At 36.9% G+C, this 20,643-nt stretch overlaps 1 protein-coding gene across 2 annotated transcripts in view; it reads right to left on the bottom strand.

Annotated features, from left to right (window-relative positions):
• Positions 1-2,915: 2,915 nt before the first annotated feature.
• GRK4 (G protein-coupled receptor kinase 4) overlaps positions 2,916-20,643 on the bottom strand; it is a 39,967-nt gene continuing 22,239 nt past the window's right edge. Inside the window, exons 9-16 of one of the 2 annotated variants that reach the window (XM_065060434.1) lie at positions 18,568-18,758; positions 12,734-12,771; positions 10,242-10,331; positions 9,491-9,699; positions 8,543-8,680; positions 7,779-7,916; positions 5,567-5,689; positions 2,916-4,169 (exon numbers count right to left, since the gene is read on the bottom strand). In XM_065060434.1, coding sequence (XP_064916506.1) covers positions 4,116-4,169; positions 5,567-5,689; positions 7,779-7,916; positions 8,543-8,680; positions 9,491-9,699; positions 10,242-10,331; positions 12,734-12,771; positions 18,568-18,758 — 981 coding nt within the window. In that variant the 3' untranslated portion in view covers positions 2,916-4,115. Of the gene's footprint in view, positions 4,170-5,566; positions 5,690-7,778; positions 7,917-8,534; positions 8,681-9,490; positions 9,700-10,241; positions 10,332-12,733; positions 12,772-18,567; positions 18,759-20,643 lie in introns of both variants that reach the window. The other variant, XR_010472099.1, reaches the window with a different exon arrangement.

Raw genomic sequence — 20,643 nt, 5'->3', positions numbered from 1 at the left:
TTTCCATTATTTTTAAAATTTTAATTCAATTCTTTGAGTACTTCCTAAAGAAAAATATTTCTTGAAAATCTGTACTAAAGTGAAGGTGACGATTCCAATGTTAAATATAGTGTAATACTAAATTGTAAACCAAAATAATATTACTTCTATTGACTTATTTTAGTAACTTGTAAACAAGTATTCTCCATTTGTACAACTGGCAATGAGAAATTTCTTACCTCACTATTGTTTGAAATATAATTGAAGTACATTCTAAACTGGATTTTTAGTTGTTTTTAATAGCTTCTATAATTGATTTCTCAAATTAGACGATTTTATCCTGAGCTGGAGATAACTATCTTCCATAATCAGAAACCTTCATAGCTATTGTTTTAAGAATGATTTGGAAAACAAACCCACAAACATACAACATCTTCTATTAAAGGCCAAGATTTGTCAATAGTGCTCTCTTTGTTATGGAAATGCCACTTTTTTTTTTCTATTTATTGTTATACAGTAATTATTTTTAAGCGCTCATGAGACCATTTTTTGGTTGTTATAATCCAGAAATGTAACACCGTCTGTATTAAGAACACTACACCTCCCAGAAAAAGAAAAAGTTGGCTTTTTTTTTACTAGAAAGAGAGCAACCCTGAGGCATGAAGATCATTAGGCATTAGGTAAACCAATAAGATACTGGTACATTGTTTCACAGTTTCTGAATTTTGAGCTAAATATATAGATTCATGAGGTATGCACAAGACATTAAGACTGACATACAAAAACGCTTGGAAACACAAGCCACAGAAAAGGAGGGTTGATTTCATGCAAGGAACTCAGAGAATTCCATAGATCTTTCCGTATCTTGCACCTGTAGAACAAAGCAGTTGGGCTATTGGATTGTCTCGCTGTTATTAAAGCCTTCTAACACGTGGATCTACAATCTGAATTCATGGAAGTATAATGAAGTTGTACTGAATGACAAGAATTTACTTTGGCTCTTCAAATAAAACCAAACAGGCAAAAAAACCCAACCCCACAGCTAAACAGAAATCAAAGGCTACATAATCAGTAAACACAACCTGCGGCCTTCCCCCTTCTTTGTCTCAGTTGTGTTCTATAAAAATCAAGAGCAAAGTTCATATCACACCACGGTATTTTGCTTTCAGGTGCTTCCCTCTCCTTCCCTTTCCCCTGCTTTCAAAATGCATCTCCAAGCGACTAACACTCCAGTAAAGACATTTAACCAACATTAGCCACCTCAGATGAAACAGCCCAACATCTTCAGCTCCAAGTACCATCATAAGGAGAGTTATGCTGAACCTTCCAGTTTCTTGCCTTTTCTAATTAATTCAGGGATTCACATTAGATAATATCTAGTTGTTATTATGTGGCTATATGCCTAGCCAGAAGGGACAAATATATAGCAGAAAAATGCCATAGTGAGCTTACTGGGGAAAACCAACCAACCAAACAAAAACCCAAACCAACTCCCCATAACCAACAGAATTTAGGTCCTAATTGTGCAAACACGCAGTTACTCAAAACCAATTCAACAGTATTATTCAGAACATGAAAAATAAAAGTGAAATGAAACTAAAAGTTTTATAAAAAACAAATCCTCCGCTTTTTTTTTTGCATGGCTGGAGTCCCTTGTCCAAGGAACATATAAACATATATATATGTTTATATGGACATATAAATAACCATTTCTTAGGAACAACTTTCCTTTTCTCTTCATCTAGCCTTTTTTCTTCACAGATCCCTGGAGAACAGGTGATAAATCTCAGCACTCCAAAATAAGAGTTGACTCTTTTTCTAATTAAGATCCCTACCCCTCCAATATGGGAAGAAAAATTGAAATACATAATAAATAGACTTTTAGATTTTTTATTTGTTAGAGCAAATTCCTGTATTTTCTTCATAAAAATTGCTCAGCTTGTGTCCATGGTATTCTTGCCCAAATTTAAAGTTACTCTAAGCAGGTATTAAATCCAGAATGTCACCCCATATGTCTGGTGTTAATACAGTCACCTTTGCCTCAGAACAGCAAACATAAGATCTTAAAAAAAATAAACATCTTAATCAGAGAAACATTATGACTTCTCCTACCAGGCAGGCACTTATATAATAAACCACTTTTGTTACCTCCCTATTTCTTCACTCCTATATTTCTGAAGTCCTGTTATTGTGGTACGTACCAAGAGGGACATGTCAGACCATGCCAGCTCATTGTCTCACACATCGCAGCCCCAGCCAACACCCTCACTTGAGACATTTCTCTGTCAGGTCTCCCATCCCTTCACTGTTGCATCAGACTGTCTTCCAGTAATTCATTCAAACTCTACCAATTTCTCCCTCGGTACCTTCTACAGCTGTCATTTTGCTGTCCTCTGTGCTGTTTTAGACATCAGGCAAAATGCACAGAAAACACAGGAAAAACGTCTCATTCCTCATTTCTGTGGCACAGTAGCCAAGAGGGACAACTTCAGATAGACACCAGCACAGCCCCAGTAGGATTCTGTGACACACTGTTTTTCCAGGTTTTTTTTCAAATTCTAAACCATTAAAACGCTTCTTACTAGAGACAAAATACTGTGAATTAAAATCTGACAACAGGCTTGAGTATCAAATGTATTTTGTGAGTTTCTCGGAAGCAGCCTAAGTTTTATTTCCAGTGTGTCTGCAGATCGCAAGCAGAAACCTATTTGAGGTAGAGGGACATTCAGTTGCTCTGTGTGTATAACAATGTGTGGTCTGGTTGGTGCCATAGAGAACTAAGAGGGAAAAAAACCATGCTCAGTGGACACTAATCTTCAGACAGAGAAGAAAACATGTAATAAAAGTCAAGTCTCCAAGAGCATTCCATTATATTTAAAGTCCCTAACTCAAATTTTGAAAGCAGAAAAGGCTTTTAAGGAAATGTGCCCCCTAAATTCATTCTCATACACAGATGGTTAGTTTTATTGGAAACTTTACAAAATAAAGTCTGGCATACTTTGAGTCCAGAAGAACCGAAGTTTGACAAGCTTTCAAGCAGCTGGAAACAGGTTTACTAATGAACATCAGGTAATCATAACTAAAACTTCAATAGCAGCTCCACAGCTGCATCAAGCAATCATTAAAGGCAGGTTTTAATATTTAAGCTTTTCAAGGTTATAAGGAAAGATTATTTACATAATTAAATTTGATACTTAATACTACCTTGTCCTTCTCTCAGTGGCAGTGATCGCTGTAAACCCTACAGCACTGCGTACTACAACATGATAAGCAGACAGGAGGTTAGTAAGAGGAGCCCATGCTTTGTTTTTTAACCCATTATAAAACTATAACACCCTACATGGAGTTGTAAACAATTTCATTTACATAAGAAAATAAAATGGTGTCCCCACAGGTAAAAAGAAATCCTTTTAGTAAAGACAACCAAGTACTCAAAATATAGTTATGAATTTTTGGCATAGCTCCGCTTGCATGATCGCGCCAAGAAACCGTCTCAAGAGCATGTGTTAGATGGGTAGAAAGGAGAAGAATACGTAATACAGTTTGTTACAGGATTAAGCTAAATGTTCAGAATTCTCTATATATAGGAATACAGAAAGACATTCTACAGAGCCAGACAGTAAAGAGCAATTCATAATAGCTGGCCACAGTGCACTGAGTTCCCTTCTCTCCTTCGCAGATGCTTGAGAGATACATTAGGTAATAGCACTGCCACGCTGCTGGATAATACCAGAATTATGAAATTTATCAGTATAGCAATTTTACTGTAAAGGAAACTGGCTAATAAAGATTCTAATGAACAGGAAAAGTTTTACCAGGAGCAGACAAAGCCAAGTTACATTGATGCCATAGATATTATCTCTGTGCTTTAAAATCCTTTTAGTATGTCTAGATTCATTTCACTGTGGAAAAAAAAGATCAAGATAAATCAAATACATACAGAAACACACTCACTCAAATGGCACTCATTGCTTTTTGTACAATTAAGCTTTAGTGAAAATATACATCTTAAAACAAATGAAGTACAAATGTACAAAAATCCTTGAACTCAGATAAAAAATATATATAATACACTTTGCTACAGAGATATAAAACATTTAAAGTTTTCTCATCCTTTCTGATGAGAGTAAAATGATTTAAAGTCTGGAGGACTCCGGCTCATCATCACTGCAATCAGATTTAAAGCAGACCTGCAAGAGAAGATAAAGAGACAATCAGCTGCAGAACTGACACTGTTGTTGGTGTGTGTGTTTTATGGGGCACAGAAAGGCTGGGAGAGAATGGGGTGGCTCTTTTTCCAGCACATTTTACTCCATACGAAGTAAATGCTTTGGGAAAAATCAAAGGAAACTACAAGCCAAATCCAAGTCTCAAGTCATTAAAGTTTCATTTAACCTTAAGATCTTTCCTTCTTTTAACTTCACAGGACACTTAACTGCAGTCTTATTACTTCAAAACCAACTGAAGGCGCTCAAGCCGTATTACTTTTTTTTAGGACTCTTTCTCAATACATAGAACCATAACTTGAGACAGTATGAGCTTTGCTGATTCAGCTTGAAAAGACTACAGTAAGACAAAAGCTTTAACTTTAGCTATGTGAGATTATTAGTACATTTAACCATTCCATTACTGTAAGTGGGAGAAAAGTTAATTTGAAAAGGTGAACTAAAAATGTCAGTACTATTATACATTCCATTAGCAATGTACCATTTTAGAGAAGTGAATTACCAGCTGATGACAAAAAATACCTTCATGCAATTTTAATACATGGCCCTGTTGTGGCTGCTTAATGATATGCTCTTAGCAATTTTAAAATTCCATTTCTGCTTGAAAGTAAAAGGAAATTCTACTGAAGTGTTCTCTACTGGAATACAGTCATGCTTCCCAAGATACTTCCACTCTAAGTGCAGGCATACTGAGCAAGCAGAATTGCATACAACATCTTCAACTGAAAACCTTTACAAATAGCCTGTTTCTCATGACTTAGAAACAAGGACAACACACCACGTGTCTTTCAGGTGGTAAGTACGCAATTCATGTGCCTCCAAATGGTTACTAAAATGTAGAAGTCGTGTGGCTAAGAAAAAGCTCTGCATTATCAGAAACTATGTAAACATACATCAGTCACTTAGGGGCTATTTTTACTTAGTTGCTTAATACACTAGAATTGTGAGCCCAGCTTTCTAAAGGAGCAAGTCCTAGGAGCTGCATTGGTCCACCACACTTACTTCTGAGTTCATTAGTCAATTTTATTTGAGTTTTTACAGAGGGGGCCTCAATTATCTCTGAATTCATCTCCCCGGATTTAGAGCAGATCTGTCCCCAGCCCACACTGCCTTTTCCCCAGGTAACAGCTGGCAGACACTAGAGGAAGACAGAATAATGTGGGAGTAAAAACTACAGGAGTTACAGGGATTGCCACAGCTTCTGAAATGCAGTCCAGGGGCAAAAGCCATACTAAACCAGATTCCATTAGTTTCAGTGTTCAACAACCAACTTGTTTTTCCTATCACAAAATAATATAAAAAAATATAGATGTTCCAGTCTAAATGGCGATTTTCTTATGAAAGAAAATAAATACCCTTACCTCTCCACTAAAAAGTCTGTGAAAGAAGCCCCTCTTTGGTTTAGGAGACCTCTCTCTGTCTGGTGACACAGTACCATCGGTTTCATATGCATTGATATCTTCAAAGCATCCCGTTTCAATCATCTTGGAAACATGAAATATAAATGAGATATCCATACAAGGCTCTCAAACAAGTTCCATGTATTATCTGTTTACTCTGGCTGGGTACTCCCAACAACTTACAAATTAATCAGCCAAACTACACCACTCACATAGCTCCACAAAGGAAGGCACAAAGTCTCCATTAACTCTCCTCGTGCAGGCAGTGAACTATAGAATAGCAAGAGGAGCTCTACTATGTAGATGAGTACTCAGATGCTCCCCCTTGCTTTCCTAAGGTGTTTCTTCTGCCCATGATGCAATAAGCAGGTTTTGGAAACAGAAATTAATTTTCCTTTTATCTATTCAGCTCATTTCAGAGTAGTCTACCCTACCAAATATAACATCTTTATACCCTGGACTGAACTTATTAATAAACATGACATTGAGTACAAGAAATGCTATGCTGAATACCTGCATTGCATTGGGAGGATATTTTAACAAAAGAGACAAACCGCACTCTTGGGGAAAAAGCAGCTGATGTCTGACCACAGTAATTTAAATATCATTCTGGTGTTTTGGGCAATAGTCTTACCTAAACACAACTAACATACCATAATTAGAAATAAGGCAATGAGATAAGGAAGGTAATACTTCATGGGGAAAAAAAAAGAAGACAGGTCTCTGGAGAGAAGCAAGAGCTTTTGAAATAATCTGTGTTTGTGTACACAGAAAACAAAATAATTAAAAACCACAATTACTGGGTGCAGAAAGAGTAAATGTCAAAATGTATCACACAGGCACGTTGAGCAGTGGGAAAGTGGTGAATGCCCACATGTAGCTGGCAGATATCTCTGCGTACCACTGATACACATCTATCATAATGGGCATGCACCTTGGAGAGGCAGAGAGGACATGAAAAGAAGTGAGAAGAACTGTGGTCTGCTTTTGTTATAAACCATGGCATCAGGTAAATTATGGAAGGAGAAAAGTAATTCTTAAGAGACTGAGAGCAAAGATTTGAGGGAAACCTCAGTTACGTGAATTAAAAGAAAATATAAGCAAAAATGTAAAATGACATCTGCACAGTTATTCCTTGAAGAGGAGGAATTACCATCGCCAGAATTCCACAACTACATTCAACTTTGTCCCTTCATGTGGGGTTAAGAGTTATTAAGCTGCAGTGCTTAATAACTGGATCATATTCTGACGTTCAGAATTGCAACACAGCATAGGAAATATTTATCTCTCCAACAGCCTAAGGTTCATTGCTTCTTAGAGAAGACTTGCCATGTCAAGTGACACCTTTCAAATGTCCTTCTTAATGTAATGCAAAAAAAAAGAGGCAAAAGGGAGTGTACTTTTTTCTCTGACTTGTTCAGAAATTGTTCATCTTTTATGATTGATCTTTAATTAAAAACCAACCATACTTGGCAAAGAAACTACACTAGTAGAATTCAAGACAATACTAATTCCAGAAAGCTATAAACATCTTATAATAGGGGGAAGGAATAGGGGGAATTCATAACAAGAACTATGATTTTAAATAATTGTTACTGAGTGCTCTTCCTGAAATAAGGAAGATTTGAACTTCCTAAATACAGACTGAACTGCATGCAGAGGCAGCAAAATTCTAGTACTCCATAAAGAACACTAGAATACTCATTCACTAGGGAGATGAAAAATCTTTAAGAGAAAGTCTGACTCAATGTTGAACTGTTTGTTTTGAAACCTTAGAAAAAGTGAATCTGCAGTTCTGAATTACTGTGTCACTTGGATACTCTAGTGATGTACAGGCACGATCCACAAACAGCTTCCACTACGCCCATTTGCTTTTGAATACTTCGAATAGCATTCTAGACCTCTCCTAAGAACACCAATATTGAGTAATATGTGATAGAAGAACAAGGAAAATGTTGTCATGCTGGTGCTAAATGCTATTCTGTATGCTGTATCTACGATGACAAGATGCCAGGCTTCCATTTTTAGCAAGCTGTTTTGGGAAAAGCTTTTTTCTGAAGTCTCTCAGCAAAGAAGTCTAAAGGAGAAACTTCTTTACACCTCACCACACTATTATCTCCCTTATTACATCTTCTATGCTAAAGAAAAGAATCTTCTATGAAAGATACGATACCTCATTTTGCCAAGGGATTGAGACACAACCCGTAACGAATTTGGAATAGAAGTCATCATCTGTAGTATCCAGGTTCACTCCTTTTACCGTTGAGAACTGCTCTATATCCAGGACATCTTTGCAATACACGGCACGTGGCTGCAGTACAACACAAGATTGTTTCATTAAGGTTCTGGGGGGCTTGGAGGTTTTTGTGTGTTGGTTTTGTTTTCTTTTCTTTTCTAGATGAGCAAAGGGGGAGAAAAATGCCTGCAATTTTCTATTTCATATTGCTGTTCACCAAATTATACTGCACTGCACAACAGAAATGCAAAATCTTATAAGACTTTCTTACTAAGGCACCTGAGCGAATCCATCCACCCTGCAAGTAACAGAAAAGAAATATCAAAACCAGAAATAGCGTGCAACTTCTCTGGATTTCTTAATGATTGTCACGATTCACTCATCCTCTGTCACCCTCCTTTCAACTCCAGAGTAATTTCTTAAAAGCTCATTTTCATTTGTTCAGTATCTGAGCTAGGGAAGTAGACTTCGAGAGCTAAAAAATCAGCTGCAAAGCTCCCTTGAGCAATATCACTGATGTAAATTGCCTTGTGATCTCAGATAAAACGCCACAAAACAACCAGCTATCAATAGCTACGATGGCATTCTCCTGCCAGTTTAACCAGCTTTCAAGTTTCTCCGGAGTTCACATGACCGCTGACACAGAATCATGACAGTTCTTGCCTTTTTAGATACTAATCAAATCTGTCTCACCTACTTACATCTGGCAAGAATGGAGGTTCTAACATGTTAGCTTCCAGTCTCTTGAAGTTAATGTTCTTGAAAATAGGATGTTGCTTTACAACAGCAGCTCCCTCTTCAGTGCAACCTAGTCGCTCCCCTGGATTTTTAGCAAGTAACTGCAGAGATAAGGAGAAAACAGGCTGATCCAGTGATATAATCCCACAATTGGAAAAGAAAATAAAATCTAGATACAATATATTTCAGTGAGTTTATTTTGTTACTTGGTCTTTTATTGGATGAAATCTATCATAGTAGCCAAATGACCTGGAAACCAAAACTATAACATCCTAGGAGCAAAAAGATTTTCAGTAGACAAAAGAAGCCCTGAAAGCAGACCATTTCAAGATTACACCCAAAGTTATATGAAATGAATTTAATTGATGCCATGCTGAATAGACTTTACAGTACAAACTTTGCAGTGGACTTTCCTTTCAGGGAATACAGATTTACTGTTTTTTCCGGTGGGCTTAAGTAATGCACATATTTTGCATAAACTTGGAAAATTGATTTCTGTATAGACATATCTCTCACTAAATCTAAGAACCTGCAAGATAAAAAAACATAAGCTGTCGTCTCATAAAGACTTTTAGGCAAGAAAGCTAGTATATTAGTCTGCCACTTCTCCCCATGCAGTATCAAAGTTGAGCATGCTATTGTACTCTATAATTACACATCATCCAAGGACTACTTCACATTCACATGATGAAAAATAAATTTATGCAGCCTTCCTTCATCTTGAAAGAAGGTCTGAATTCTCAGCATTTGATAATTGAACAATTCATGAACAATCACAAACTTCCACTTGAACCAAAGAAAGACGTAAAAACTCCCATTTTGAAAAATACTCAGTAGAAGATGTTTAAGTAGTTCACCTCTTAAAAAGAACTAGAAATTTAATTTTCAAACCTCTATGTCTCTTCACCCACCATCCTGCAGATGGATTTTGCATCCTCTGAGAACTTGTCTGAATAGGTTTCCTGGTCTTCCTTTACTCTTCGATCAATCTCATCCCGTTTGACCCTTTCCTTATGCTTCCTGAATGGAGACTGTCCTTCAATCATTTCATAAATCAAGCACCCAAGGCCCCACCAATCCGGGCTGAATGTATACTTTTCATTTTTGAGCACTTCTGGAGCTACAAAACAAAAACAAAGAAACATGCATGACAATTGTCTTTAAATTGACTAATTAAATATTGAAAAAGCTCCCAGGTACTCTTTTGGCTTTGTGCAGAGATCTTTGTGTAATTCCTCCGTACTTTGAAGAAATGTTCATTTCTACGGCAAGGATTCTGTTTATATTCAAGAGAAGCACTTTAGCTCTTTTAACTCTGAGGATCAGTTGTTTACAAACCGAGAATGAAGTTTTTCCAAAGCAAAGATATAAAGGTGTTGTCACAGTAATTCCTCTACTTACCTGTGAACCTAAATCTCTTTGAATCTCAGAAAAAATTAGATGCTTTCTCAAAATTCTACTTAAATGTAGAATTTCCAGAGTTAAGTTTTCAAGTTTATCAGTAGGCTTACAACAGACTAGTAACATCTACCACCACAGATTGTAACATTTCTTCCCATTAGTCTAGTAAATAATCCAGGCTCAATATAGTTTGTTGGACAAGTCATATTCACAAAGCAAATTCTGCAGTAAAACATAACTAGGAAAGGATACTTTACATACCCATATAACCAACAGTTCCAACCCGTCCTCGGACTGTTTCTCCTTCTGGAATCTGCACAGCTAATCCAAGATCTGAAATTCTGATATGTCCTATTTATGTTAAAATAAATCGTACATAGTCAGCAAATAATAAAGTATCATCACTTCTAAAATAAAAAAATTCTGTAGCATACATCAAAGAACCACCCCAAGACATCAAAACATTCATATATACTAAGTTTATTTAACTTAACTAGAAAGGAGTGATTTATCATAATTCAACCCTTCCTTAAATACACAAAGGAAGAGAGGCACAGATGTAACCAAATTTCTGAAGGTCATACAAAAATTAAAAAAAAACCCAAAACCCTGTTAAATGCTCTAATTCCTAACTATGGCACAGGCTGCTACTCCAGGACAAACAGAAATGACGATTGCTCTTTTCAAATTCTGTATCTGTGCATCAGACACATTGTTTCATTCTGTATTTCTGTCACAAACATTTGGCACTTTGACTTTGTAACAAAACATCAGAATTTTCTCCATTTCTCCAAATATGAAAAAAAATGCAGCCTGCACTGAGACACCAGGTTTTCTTCTGATAAAGTACCCTAATAATGCTTTATTAGCCAAAATTCTTAAGTTGATTGCCTTTCCTATTACACACGGCATTTACAGTAGTACATAAAACATAGAAGCAGTATGGCGGAAGATGAGAATTTGTCACGAACAACACTGCTCAGATGGGGGAACAGTCCAGGAAGGCACTGGAACAATTTCACCCCAGCCTCCCTCACGCTTCCATGGACAGATATAGCGCTTTGCTCTACAGATGCAACAGCGATTGATTCAAGCCAGTTCAAGGCAAGAATTATATTGACGTGATTCTAATAAAAACAAACAAACATAAGGTACTTTCTTAATAAAAATATGGAAGGCTAGACAGAAGAAAGGGTAACTACATTTTCAACTCCATTTCAAAACAGAATTGTCAATTATTTGTAGTAGAAAGTTTTGGGGCAGCAGGGGGAGGGAGGGGAATCACACAACGAAACCACAAACATATTTCTAATACTGGATATAAGGACAGGGGCACTGTCATTTACAGAAACATCACAGATTCACAAATTTTTCAGGCTGGAAGGGACATCAGAAAGTCTTTAGTACAATCTTCTGAGCAAGCAGTCAGCCCAAAGTGTTCAAGGCTTTTAAAATTCTTGTCTAAAAGCCTCCAAGAGCAGACACTGCATCACCTCTCTGGGTAACCCATTCCAATGCCCAAGTGTCCTTGGTGCATATATTGTCTGTCATTCAGAAAGCTCTACAGCATCGATGTTAGTTAATTGCATATTATTTTCATATTTACTTGTGATAGATAATGAAGGGGTAGGAGAGAGAGTGAAGAAAATCAAGTGTCACTCTGTGTACTGGTTGGAAATAACTAAACGCTTTTGAGCGGCAAATGCTATTTTAAATACATTCAGATGCTCTTCTATGCCCTGACATCTGATGAACCCCTTTTCAAGTGCAGGATCTGAGCTCCTGAAGCGATTTTCTAATTAGTTCCTTCTGCTGTCTGGAACAAGATCAGAATATCCCTGGCAGAAAGCAAGCACTCTGGTGCAGTCCTGCAAGGCTTCATTTTTTCCTCAAAGAAGCCTTCAGCTTTTTCAAGATATTGCTGGAGAGAAAAATTAAAGAATGTATTTGATGTCTAGCAAAGCTTTAGGTTTTGGAAAAGAACTTCTCCCAGGCATCACCTTTTCAGAAATTTATCAGTCAGAACATGCTGGCTTTAAAAATAAATATTGTGCTAATGACTTCAATACCAGTTTTTCCTTAACCAAAATACTCGGCAATTACAAGAACAAACCGGTAATATTCACCCGCAGCTTAGAAGAAGGTAATTGCTGCACATGTTCTACAGTGAGTTCAAAAGATTCTGAAAATTTCATACAAAGCCGTTAAAGAAAATTAATTTGGCTTTGAAAAAACAAAAAACTACAAACATTTCTTCATATTGTTTGTACTTCCTTGATTGCTTCCAGCCAGGTGTGTATCAGTGACCATCAGACCTGTTCTACTCGAAATGTTAAAACAGAGATGCTTCAGATTTCTTTTCTTCTTTATTACTTAAACATTATCGTTTACTAAGTAAAATCCTGGCCCCACATCTAACAAATCACCTTTCCATAGTCAAAGAAAAGACAGAGAACAAATCCAAATAGAAGTTTTAGCCATCTTAAATTATGGAGAGGGGGGAGACAGTGGAGTAAAAGGGAAAAGAAACCATTTTAAGGTGGGAAATTGACACCTCAAACATCATCATCGTCCTCCCCCAAAGACCCAGTATCTTCCCATACTTTCTAAAAAGCAAGGGCTTTCTTTCCTAAGTAAGGTTAACATTTGTCAGTCAGGTCCCTTTTATCATGAAGAAATCCCTTTGATTTCTGGCACAGTATTACTTAGATTTTTAATTCTCAATTTCAAAATTAATTTTAATTTTTGCTTACCACAGTCATCAAGAAGTATATTCTCAGGTTTCAAGTCTCTACAAATTAAACGAAATATAAATGTGAATTATACAAAGGCAAAATTATTAGCCATCATCAAGTGCAACTGAGGCAACATAAGGCTTCTTGGTTCCGATTAAAGCAACTTTTTCAGTGTCCACCTATGTACGAAAAAGGTTGTGAAGCTGAGGACCTATAATACAAATAGTTTAACCACACAATTAGAGATCGGTATTTTCCCAACACTCTAATCCATTTATACTAACAACACCAATTAATATTTCACAGAAGAGAAACTTCCTTTACGTTAAAATTCTGACATGAAAAACCACCAACTTACACCCAAATTTGTGCTCACAAACAAAAGACATTTCTGCTGAGAGCATCAGCCATACAGCTCCACAGTGGCAAAACACATCAGTGCTTGCTGCACTTTGATGCTGACCCCTTGCTACATTCCACTTCAGGGTGTCGGAATATCAACAGAAAGTAATAATCCCAAGACTAAGCACAGGTTTAATATCAGCCATTGAAACTTCATTCTTTTAATTTGGATGTACAGCCTCTAAAGGCTACCAGACACTTCATCTATCTAGGATCCTTTGCAATCAGTTTTCTAAGAGTCTCTACTACTTTCCTGTAAACAAAGTTTCACATGAAACATTTTTTAGCTATTAAATGCTAGCAAGACTCCAGAAATAGTAAAAGGGCAATTAATTCAGTGTTGCAATTCTGTATTTTACAGGAACCTTTTTGTACATTTTTACTTTAAGAACAAAAGAAGAAACTCAAGGAGAAATTTGGATTTTCCTCCCTCTTAAGGAATATTTGGGGGTCACCAAAGCTGAATCAGAAGCTGTTCAAAGGCTACTTCTAGGATTTATCCTCTAGCAGATTCTACTGAGAACATACCTATTTATATGTATTTTTATATAGATACACATGTATTATATGTATAAAATAGTTAATGTATATTATATATATAATTGTGATATGCATCAGAAATACTTTCTGTGGACTGCAATACAGTCTCTTAGATTTATTCCATCATAAATATCATAAGACCAGAAACAGACAAGTGAAAATCAGTATTTGGCTAAAGATTATGTTATTACTGGAAGAGATTATTAAAAATAATATGTACATATACAGGTATGTGTACAGTTGTGACAAGAACAGCTATAAATATACAAGCAGAAAAGACTGAAAAATGTAAAAGAAGAAGGAAGAATGACACTAGAATTTACATTCAAAATGACAGAGAAATATACACACACATTTTTTTCACCAATAAATCAGTATGCTTTTTTCCTCCACACTGAAAAATTGATGGTCTGAAGTATGTGTATTCATGTTACAGTTTAATTATTTCATGAGATTAACTGCATAAAGATGCTTTGCTTCAAATACTTTAAATTCTAGACAGTCCCCATGATGTAAATTGTGTAACATTAGACATGAGATTACAATACCAGAGAAATCAGGAGGGATCAGAGTTAAAAAACCAAACGACCAGTATCATAATGCTAAAGAAAATTCAGCTCAAACTTCAGGTAGAAGCACATGTACTTTAAAGCACATAACGCGTGCTTTCCCTTGCAGAGATGTTGGAACTAGATGATCTTTGAGGTCCCTTCCAACCCAACCCATTCAAGGGTTACAAGGTGTTAGGTTCAGGTTAACTCAAGTAAACAAGTTTAAAGAGTTCCACTTCCAAAAGGCTAATTAAAGCCTAACTTAAAACCTAAGACTTACTAGCAACATCCGCTGCTTAATAGAAGCGAATTCTGTTCTGACATGATTTTGGTCAGTCAATAGTAAAGCTTGTTTCTAGACAAAATTCCATCTCTTTAATGCTATTAGTTTCTAGGCCTAGTGGTTTGTAAAGAAGTCAGTTTTTGGAAGCGTTCAGCTCTAAGTTCTAGCTCTGGGGTATCAGCCTTCATCCTCTTGCCTTCCTCCTCCACCAGAGGCAAAAGTCACAGTTTCTGCTGGAAGACACCGATGCGGGTCCTGCACTGGATAACAGGGACTTGAGCTGAAAGCCAAGCTCAGAACGAGAGCTAGCAATGCAATTCTAGCAACAGAGGTGGCAGCTTTCTCTTATGAAGCAGAGAAAGGCTAGAGGACTGCAAAGTTCATGAAACTAGGATGTTAATTAAAGAAAAGTTAGATTAAAATTATTTGAAATTGGACTCAACAAGCACTAGTCTATTTGTGCTATAGCTTACACCAGCCTTAGAATCAAAGAATCATTTCAGTTGGAAGAGACCCTCAGGATCAGAGTCCAACTAGAACCTAACTCTACCACTAAACCATGTCCCTAAGAACCTCATCTAAACGCCTTTTAAACCCCTCCAGGGATGGTGACTCCACCACTGCCCTGGGCAGCCTCTTCCAGTGCCTGACAACCCTTTCTATGAAGAAATTTTTCCTAATATCCAATCTAAACCTCCCCTGGTGCAACTTGAAGCCATTTTCCCTTGTCCTATCAGTTGCTACTTGAGAGAAGAAACCAACCCCCTCCATGCTCCAACCTCCTTTCAGGCAGTTGCAGACAGTGATAAGGTCTCCCCTCAGCCTCCTTTTCTCCAGGCTGAACAGCCCCAGTTCCCTCAGCTGTTCCTCATCACACTTGTGCTCCAGGCCCCTCACCAGCTTCATTGCCTCCTCTGAACTCTCTCTAGTATTTCAATGTCCTCCTTATGATGAGGGGCCCAAAACTGAACACAGTTCCTACAAAGAAAGTGTCTGGATAAAAGTCCTTCAGGGGATTTCGCTGTGAAGATGTCTACACGAGGCCGGTGAGGATCTACTTGGTTTTATCCCCTACAGCTTCCACAGGGCTTTGAGCCTGATCTTTGACCTTCCAGGCACATCCAGTAGCAGTATGGGCACCTACATGAGTTCGTGAGGAAAATCTAGGTATTTGAGGATGAAAAACAATGTCAGGAAACTCCTGCAGGAAAACCCCAGCAATTAAGTCCCTTTTGAAAAGCAGGCACTGGTTCACCACTCTGCCTTATGCCAATCCTGACTTTACTCTGCATATAATCACACCTTTCATGTAGCAGATGGATTAATAGCTCCACTACTGCCTGATCTGGTCTGTTTGCTTACTTTTCTAATGTCAGCAACATATGGCAAGTTACAGATAGTTTCACAAGCTCCTATTGAACAAGCAAACAGGCTCAGCTGCTCTCCCAGGGCCTCCCCCCAGCTCTGCACCTGTTCTGTGAGTCCAGCGGGAACCCCACTAACAAAACGGCACAACTGACTCCAGGGGCTTCAAATCCAGTAATAACTAGGATAAGACACATGAAACACATAATAAAAGAATGGTGTTAACAGGGAGGAAAGTTGGGCCTAGTTTTTCCGCTTTATGAGGTGTTTTGCTACTGATGGCAACACATTCCAAATATAATAAATTTATAACAGATTTTAACATGACTGGCTTAGATTAAAACTACCATCCTAGAACTGAACAATCTGATAATATGAACTGATTTCACTGCCATCTGCTGATACCTGTCTGCACCAAAGAATTCTGTTTTCAGAGGTTCTAAATTTCCCTTCTTACATTGCCTCTACAGCACACTGTACTGCAAATATACAGATGCATAGTCACAAAAATATGTTCAAGAGAATATTTTATAACAGTATATGTTACAGAATTAAAGTCTCCTTTAACAGTTGAAATTATTTGTCTAAAAAGAGTTTAAAACTCCTTTAAAGCTGAAAAACAGCAATAAATCTTGAGATATGGTGACCAGAAAAATTTCCAATTTCAGAAATGCAGTGTCCTACCAGTGCTAAGTGCTTTCAAAATGACAGCAAAATAAGAAAAAAAATCCCTTCTGCATTTTCTCGCCCTGGAGAATGAAAAATACAAGCTACCGTAATTTAAATCATTGAATCAATGAAAATGTGCTTCATTATGTTCTTTCCTCCACATCAACATTAAGACTGGAGGCCACCAGCAAAACTTCTTTGCTGAGAATAACATTGTTATGGTAAATTTTCCCAAGCTTTCTGTTTCACTAAGCATACCTACTCATTGCAATGCTGCTTAAATGCATTTCCATTAAGATGCTTGATAGAGAATTTTGATTGCGTAACTGATCACTGTAATTGGTGACATTCTGAAGACTTCCACAACCAGCTGGTTTGGCTTCTTAACTTTAAAACTAAGATTTACAACTACACTCCTAAATGCATGATACAAAAATAAATATATATGGAAAAATCAAATCAAGATGATCAGGAAAAAAAAAATGAGCTGCAAAAGAGAAGAAACAGGACTTTGTTTTACAAAACGTTGGTCATTTGATATTAAAAAGCACAGGGTTGAAAGTGATTCTACAGAGAGGGTAAAATTATCCAAACGTTTCTAGTTTTAGTACTCAAGCGTAGCTGAGCTGACATGGTATAATCAGAGTCTCTTTTCATCTGTTTACATACTGGGCAGGAACTCCCTTAGTATGTCCTATACTGGATTGTTTAAATAACGTCTTCAGGTATAATGATTAAACATAAGCCATTTTTCCTCCGAGCATACAAATTATTTAGTTACTAACACACATACAGGCAACTGTCGCTTGGTCCTTCAGTTTATTATGAACAGAAGACTAAAAGTAATTCCCATTATTTTAATGAAGAGGCAATTTTACTCAGAGTTGGTTGTGCAACTATTTTTTTCCTCGCTTATAAATTTAAGGTCATGCGAATTGATAATGATTGGAAACAGATTATGTAATAGCACAAAACGGGGCAGAGATGTAGACACCAAGATCATGCCAGAAGATACCACGACCACTCCAGCGCCTAGAATTACGGACAGAGAACACCAGGATTTGACATATATGTTTGAAGGTCTTGTTGTAGGCAAATAGCTAACAAGTTGGGCTTAAACACAAGGACTGTGGATACTTTGTTGTTTCATTTGGGGTTTTTTGTTGTTGTTTTGTGTTTTGTGTTTTAAACAATTGGGTTTGTTTTCACTTGGGCATTGTGAAATGACCTACTTGTAGCTGATGAAACCATTCATCCTTGCTTCCCTCCTACATGCGTGTCAAAACACACTGTGTAACATTGCAGGATCAGCCAAATTCTTTAGGGAACCACATACAACCACCAGCATAAGCCTGATTTACTCTGTGGTTCTGAGTGGATGTTGGTCTTGTATATGGGAGAGGGAAAAGACTAAGTCATGCAGTGGTACTTGGTGTTAGTTCTTGGTCCACCACTAAGTTCATTTTTCTTGTTCTGCAATATTAATGCATGCCAGGGGTTAAATGATGTATGTACAGAGACAGAAAAGAGCAGTATGACCATACAATCTCAATTATGATGCATGAGGCTTCTGATAATTCCATGAATTCAAAAGCAATAATTGGAGGAACACAAAAACAGAAGGAAGAGGGCAATATGGATTTTAACAGAGTCTTCACCTTCTTGCATATTACAAGCAATGCAGGAAGGGACTTCAGTGAATTTCTACATTAGAGTGAACAGGAATACAATCCCATGTTCCTAAAACTTCTTTATTTTCATTATTAATGAATTTGTTTTGTAAATAATAATTGAGTTTCATTTTTACAAACCTTGAATCAACTTTATGTTTTAGAATACAGCAAGTACCTAGACATAAATTAACAGTAAGGAGACAATTAAGAACAGTAATTCTGAAGGACACGCCACAAAAAGGACAACTAAACTTTTTTTTTTTGCTTCTTTTACTAATAAGTATAAACTTGTTTTAGTAAAAAACAATACATTCAATGCTGAACAAACATGGAAAGTTCAAGGTACGAGTGACTGTAGATGACGCTCACCTGTAAACAATTCTTTCCCTCTGCAAATCTTCCAGACCACAGCACAGTTCTGCAGCATAGAAAATAGCCCTTTCTTCATCAAAGCCAGGATTTCCCATGTTATATATGTGAAACTTCAAATCCCCTCCATTCATTATGGTTAATACTAAACACAGGGCATCTTTCGTCTCATACGTATAGGATAAACTAACCTGAAAATGGGGCAGAAGAAGATGACCGTTATATATTCATAAACCCAAATACAATTCACAGCTCTTTTTCCAATACGAGCAACATATGAAGCCTTTTTTAAAACAAAAAAGAACAAAAAAAGAACAGCCAAGTAGAGAAGCACTCCTATCAGGTACTTGAGGACGCAAAGGAATTCAGACTCATTTGAATGTATGGACAAACCCTACATCACCACACAAAGGTTTAGCGACATATCTGTTTACATACCGTAAAGCTCCATCCAGACAAAAAAAACTATTGATGATGCTGCTCAGCTGCACATTATCTATATCACTCTTTGGAAAGATAATGTGTGCATATACCTTATTTTACTAATACCTCAGGAACTATGCATTGTCAAACCATCTTCCTGAACTTCTACTGAACTTCTACAAGACTTAAAGTTGCCATACATTAGAGAAATGAACAAGTCATTTAATATCAAACGTGTAGCTCCTATTCCTCTCTCCCCTTGCCTCCCCATATAACTGCATATAGCCCTGACTTAGAACTCGACAAGGGTAAAGATTTAATGTAGCTCTTTGTAGCCTTTCTTCTCGCTGTACTTGGAATGATATGCTGACATGGCAGCTTTTTTCTTCAGATTTTAGGTAAATGTCTTGAAAATTCATTTAAAGTTTTAAAGTAGACTCGTGAATTTAAAGAAATTCAATTTTAAAATAATGTAATATACTGCAAAATGTAACATAAACTGAAGTTACAAACTCAGTTTCCACAGGAGAAGCTTTGCTATGCTGATGATCATCTGGCAAGATCTTCAAAATCACCTACAGAGATTAACTAACTTGTACTGAAAGCAATGGGATTTAAACATACTTACCTAATGTAAGCTAAGTATAAACTAGGTAAAAATTAGTAGGAGTTTTTTTAACTCAATAAATATATTTTTAAACGTAGTACAAGTACATGAAGGCCACAATTCATTACTAATAAGTCCAAACTCTTCCTTCAGAAGCATAAATCCAATACAGAATAAAAAAATGAAATAAATATACAAACCAGCCACTTAGGCAAAGGGTTCGTATGTGGTGGTTTTATTAATAAACTGACCTGTCCAGCTATCAATGACATCACTTGTGACACAGGCATAAAAATGAAAAAAACAACAACAACAACCTATCTCCCCACTTCCAAGCCAGTATTTATGAAGATCCCAGAAGTCCATCTTCCTTCTTGCATCAAAAAAAAAAGCACTGGATGGCAAGAGGAAAATAACTCTATAACTACCTGAAGGGAAATTATAGCCAGGTGGGGATTGGTCTCTTCTCCCAGGCAGTCAGCAATAGGACAAGGGGGCATGGGCTTCAACTCTGCCAGGGGAAATTTAGGCTGGATATTAGAAAGAAATTCTTTCCAGAGAGAGTGGTCAGGCATTGGAATGGCTGCCCAGGGAGGTGCTGGACTCACCGGCCATGGAGGTTTTTAAACTGGGATTGGACATGGCACTTAGTGCCATGACCTAGTAAACGGACTAGAGTTGGACCAAGGGTTGGACTCGATGATCTCTGAGGTCTTTTCCAACCCAGTCAATTCTGTGATTCTGTGTAATTTACACTGACTCCTATAAATTGATTTCAAATTCAACTCTGATCAATTATCATATTTGTAATATTTACATATATAGAAAAAACACTACTCAAAAATAGAAGGTTCACTCTTGTCTCACGTATCTTTACAACTGGTAATTTCTGGATCAATTCAGGTAATTTCTGGATTCAATTTCAATCAATTCAAGGTCATGAACCTTGTGAGAAAATAACTAGCATATTTATACAAAAACACTATTTATAATAATTTAAAAAACATTAATGTATCTGGTCATCAGGTTATTCAATTTTTCTTTTA

Source organism: Columba livia, chromosome 4, assembly GCF_036013475.1.
Source record: "Columba livia isolate bColLiv1 breed racing homer chromosome 4, bColLiv1.pat.W.v2, whole genome shotgun sequence".
NCBI classification, from domain to species: domain Eukaryota; kingdom Metazoa; phylum Chordata; class Aves; order Columbiformes; family Columbidae; genus Columba; species Columba livia.
The sequence above is the reverse complement of the archived record's forward strand: the minus strand, read 5'-3'. Positions and strand labels throughout refer to the sequence as shown.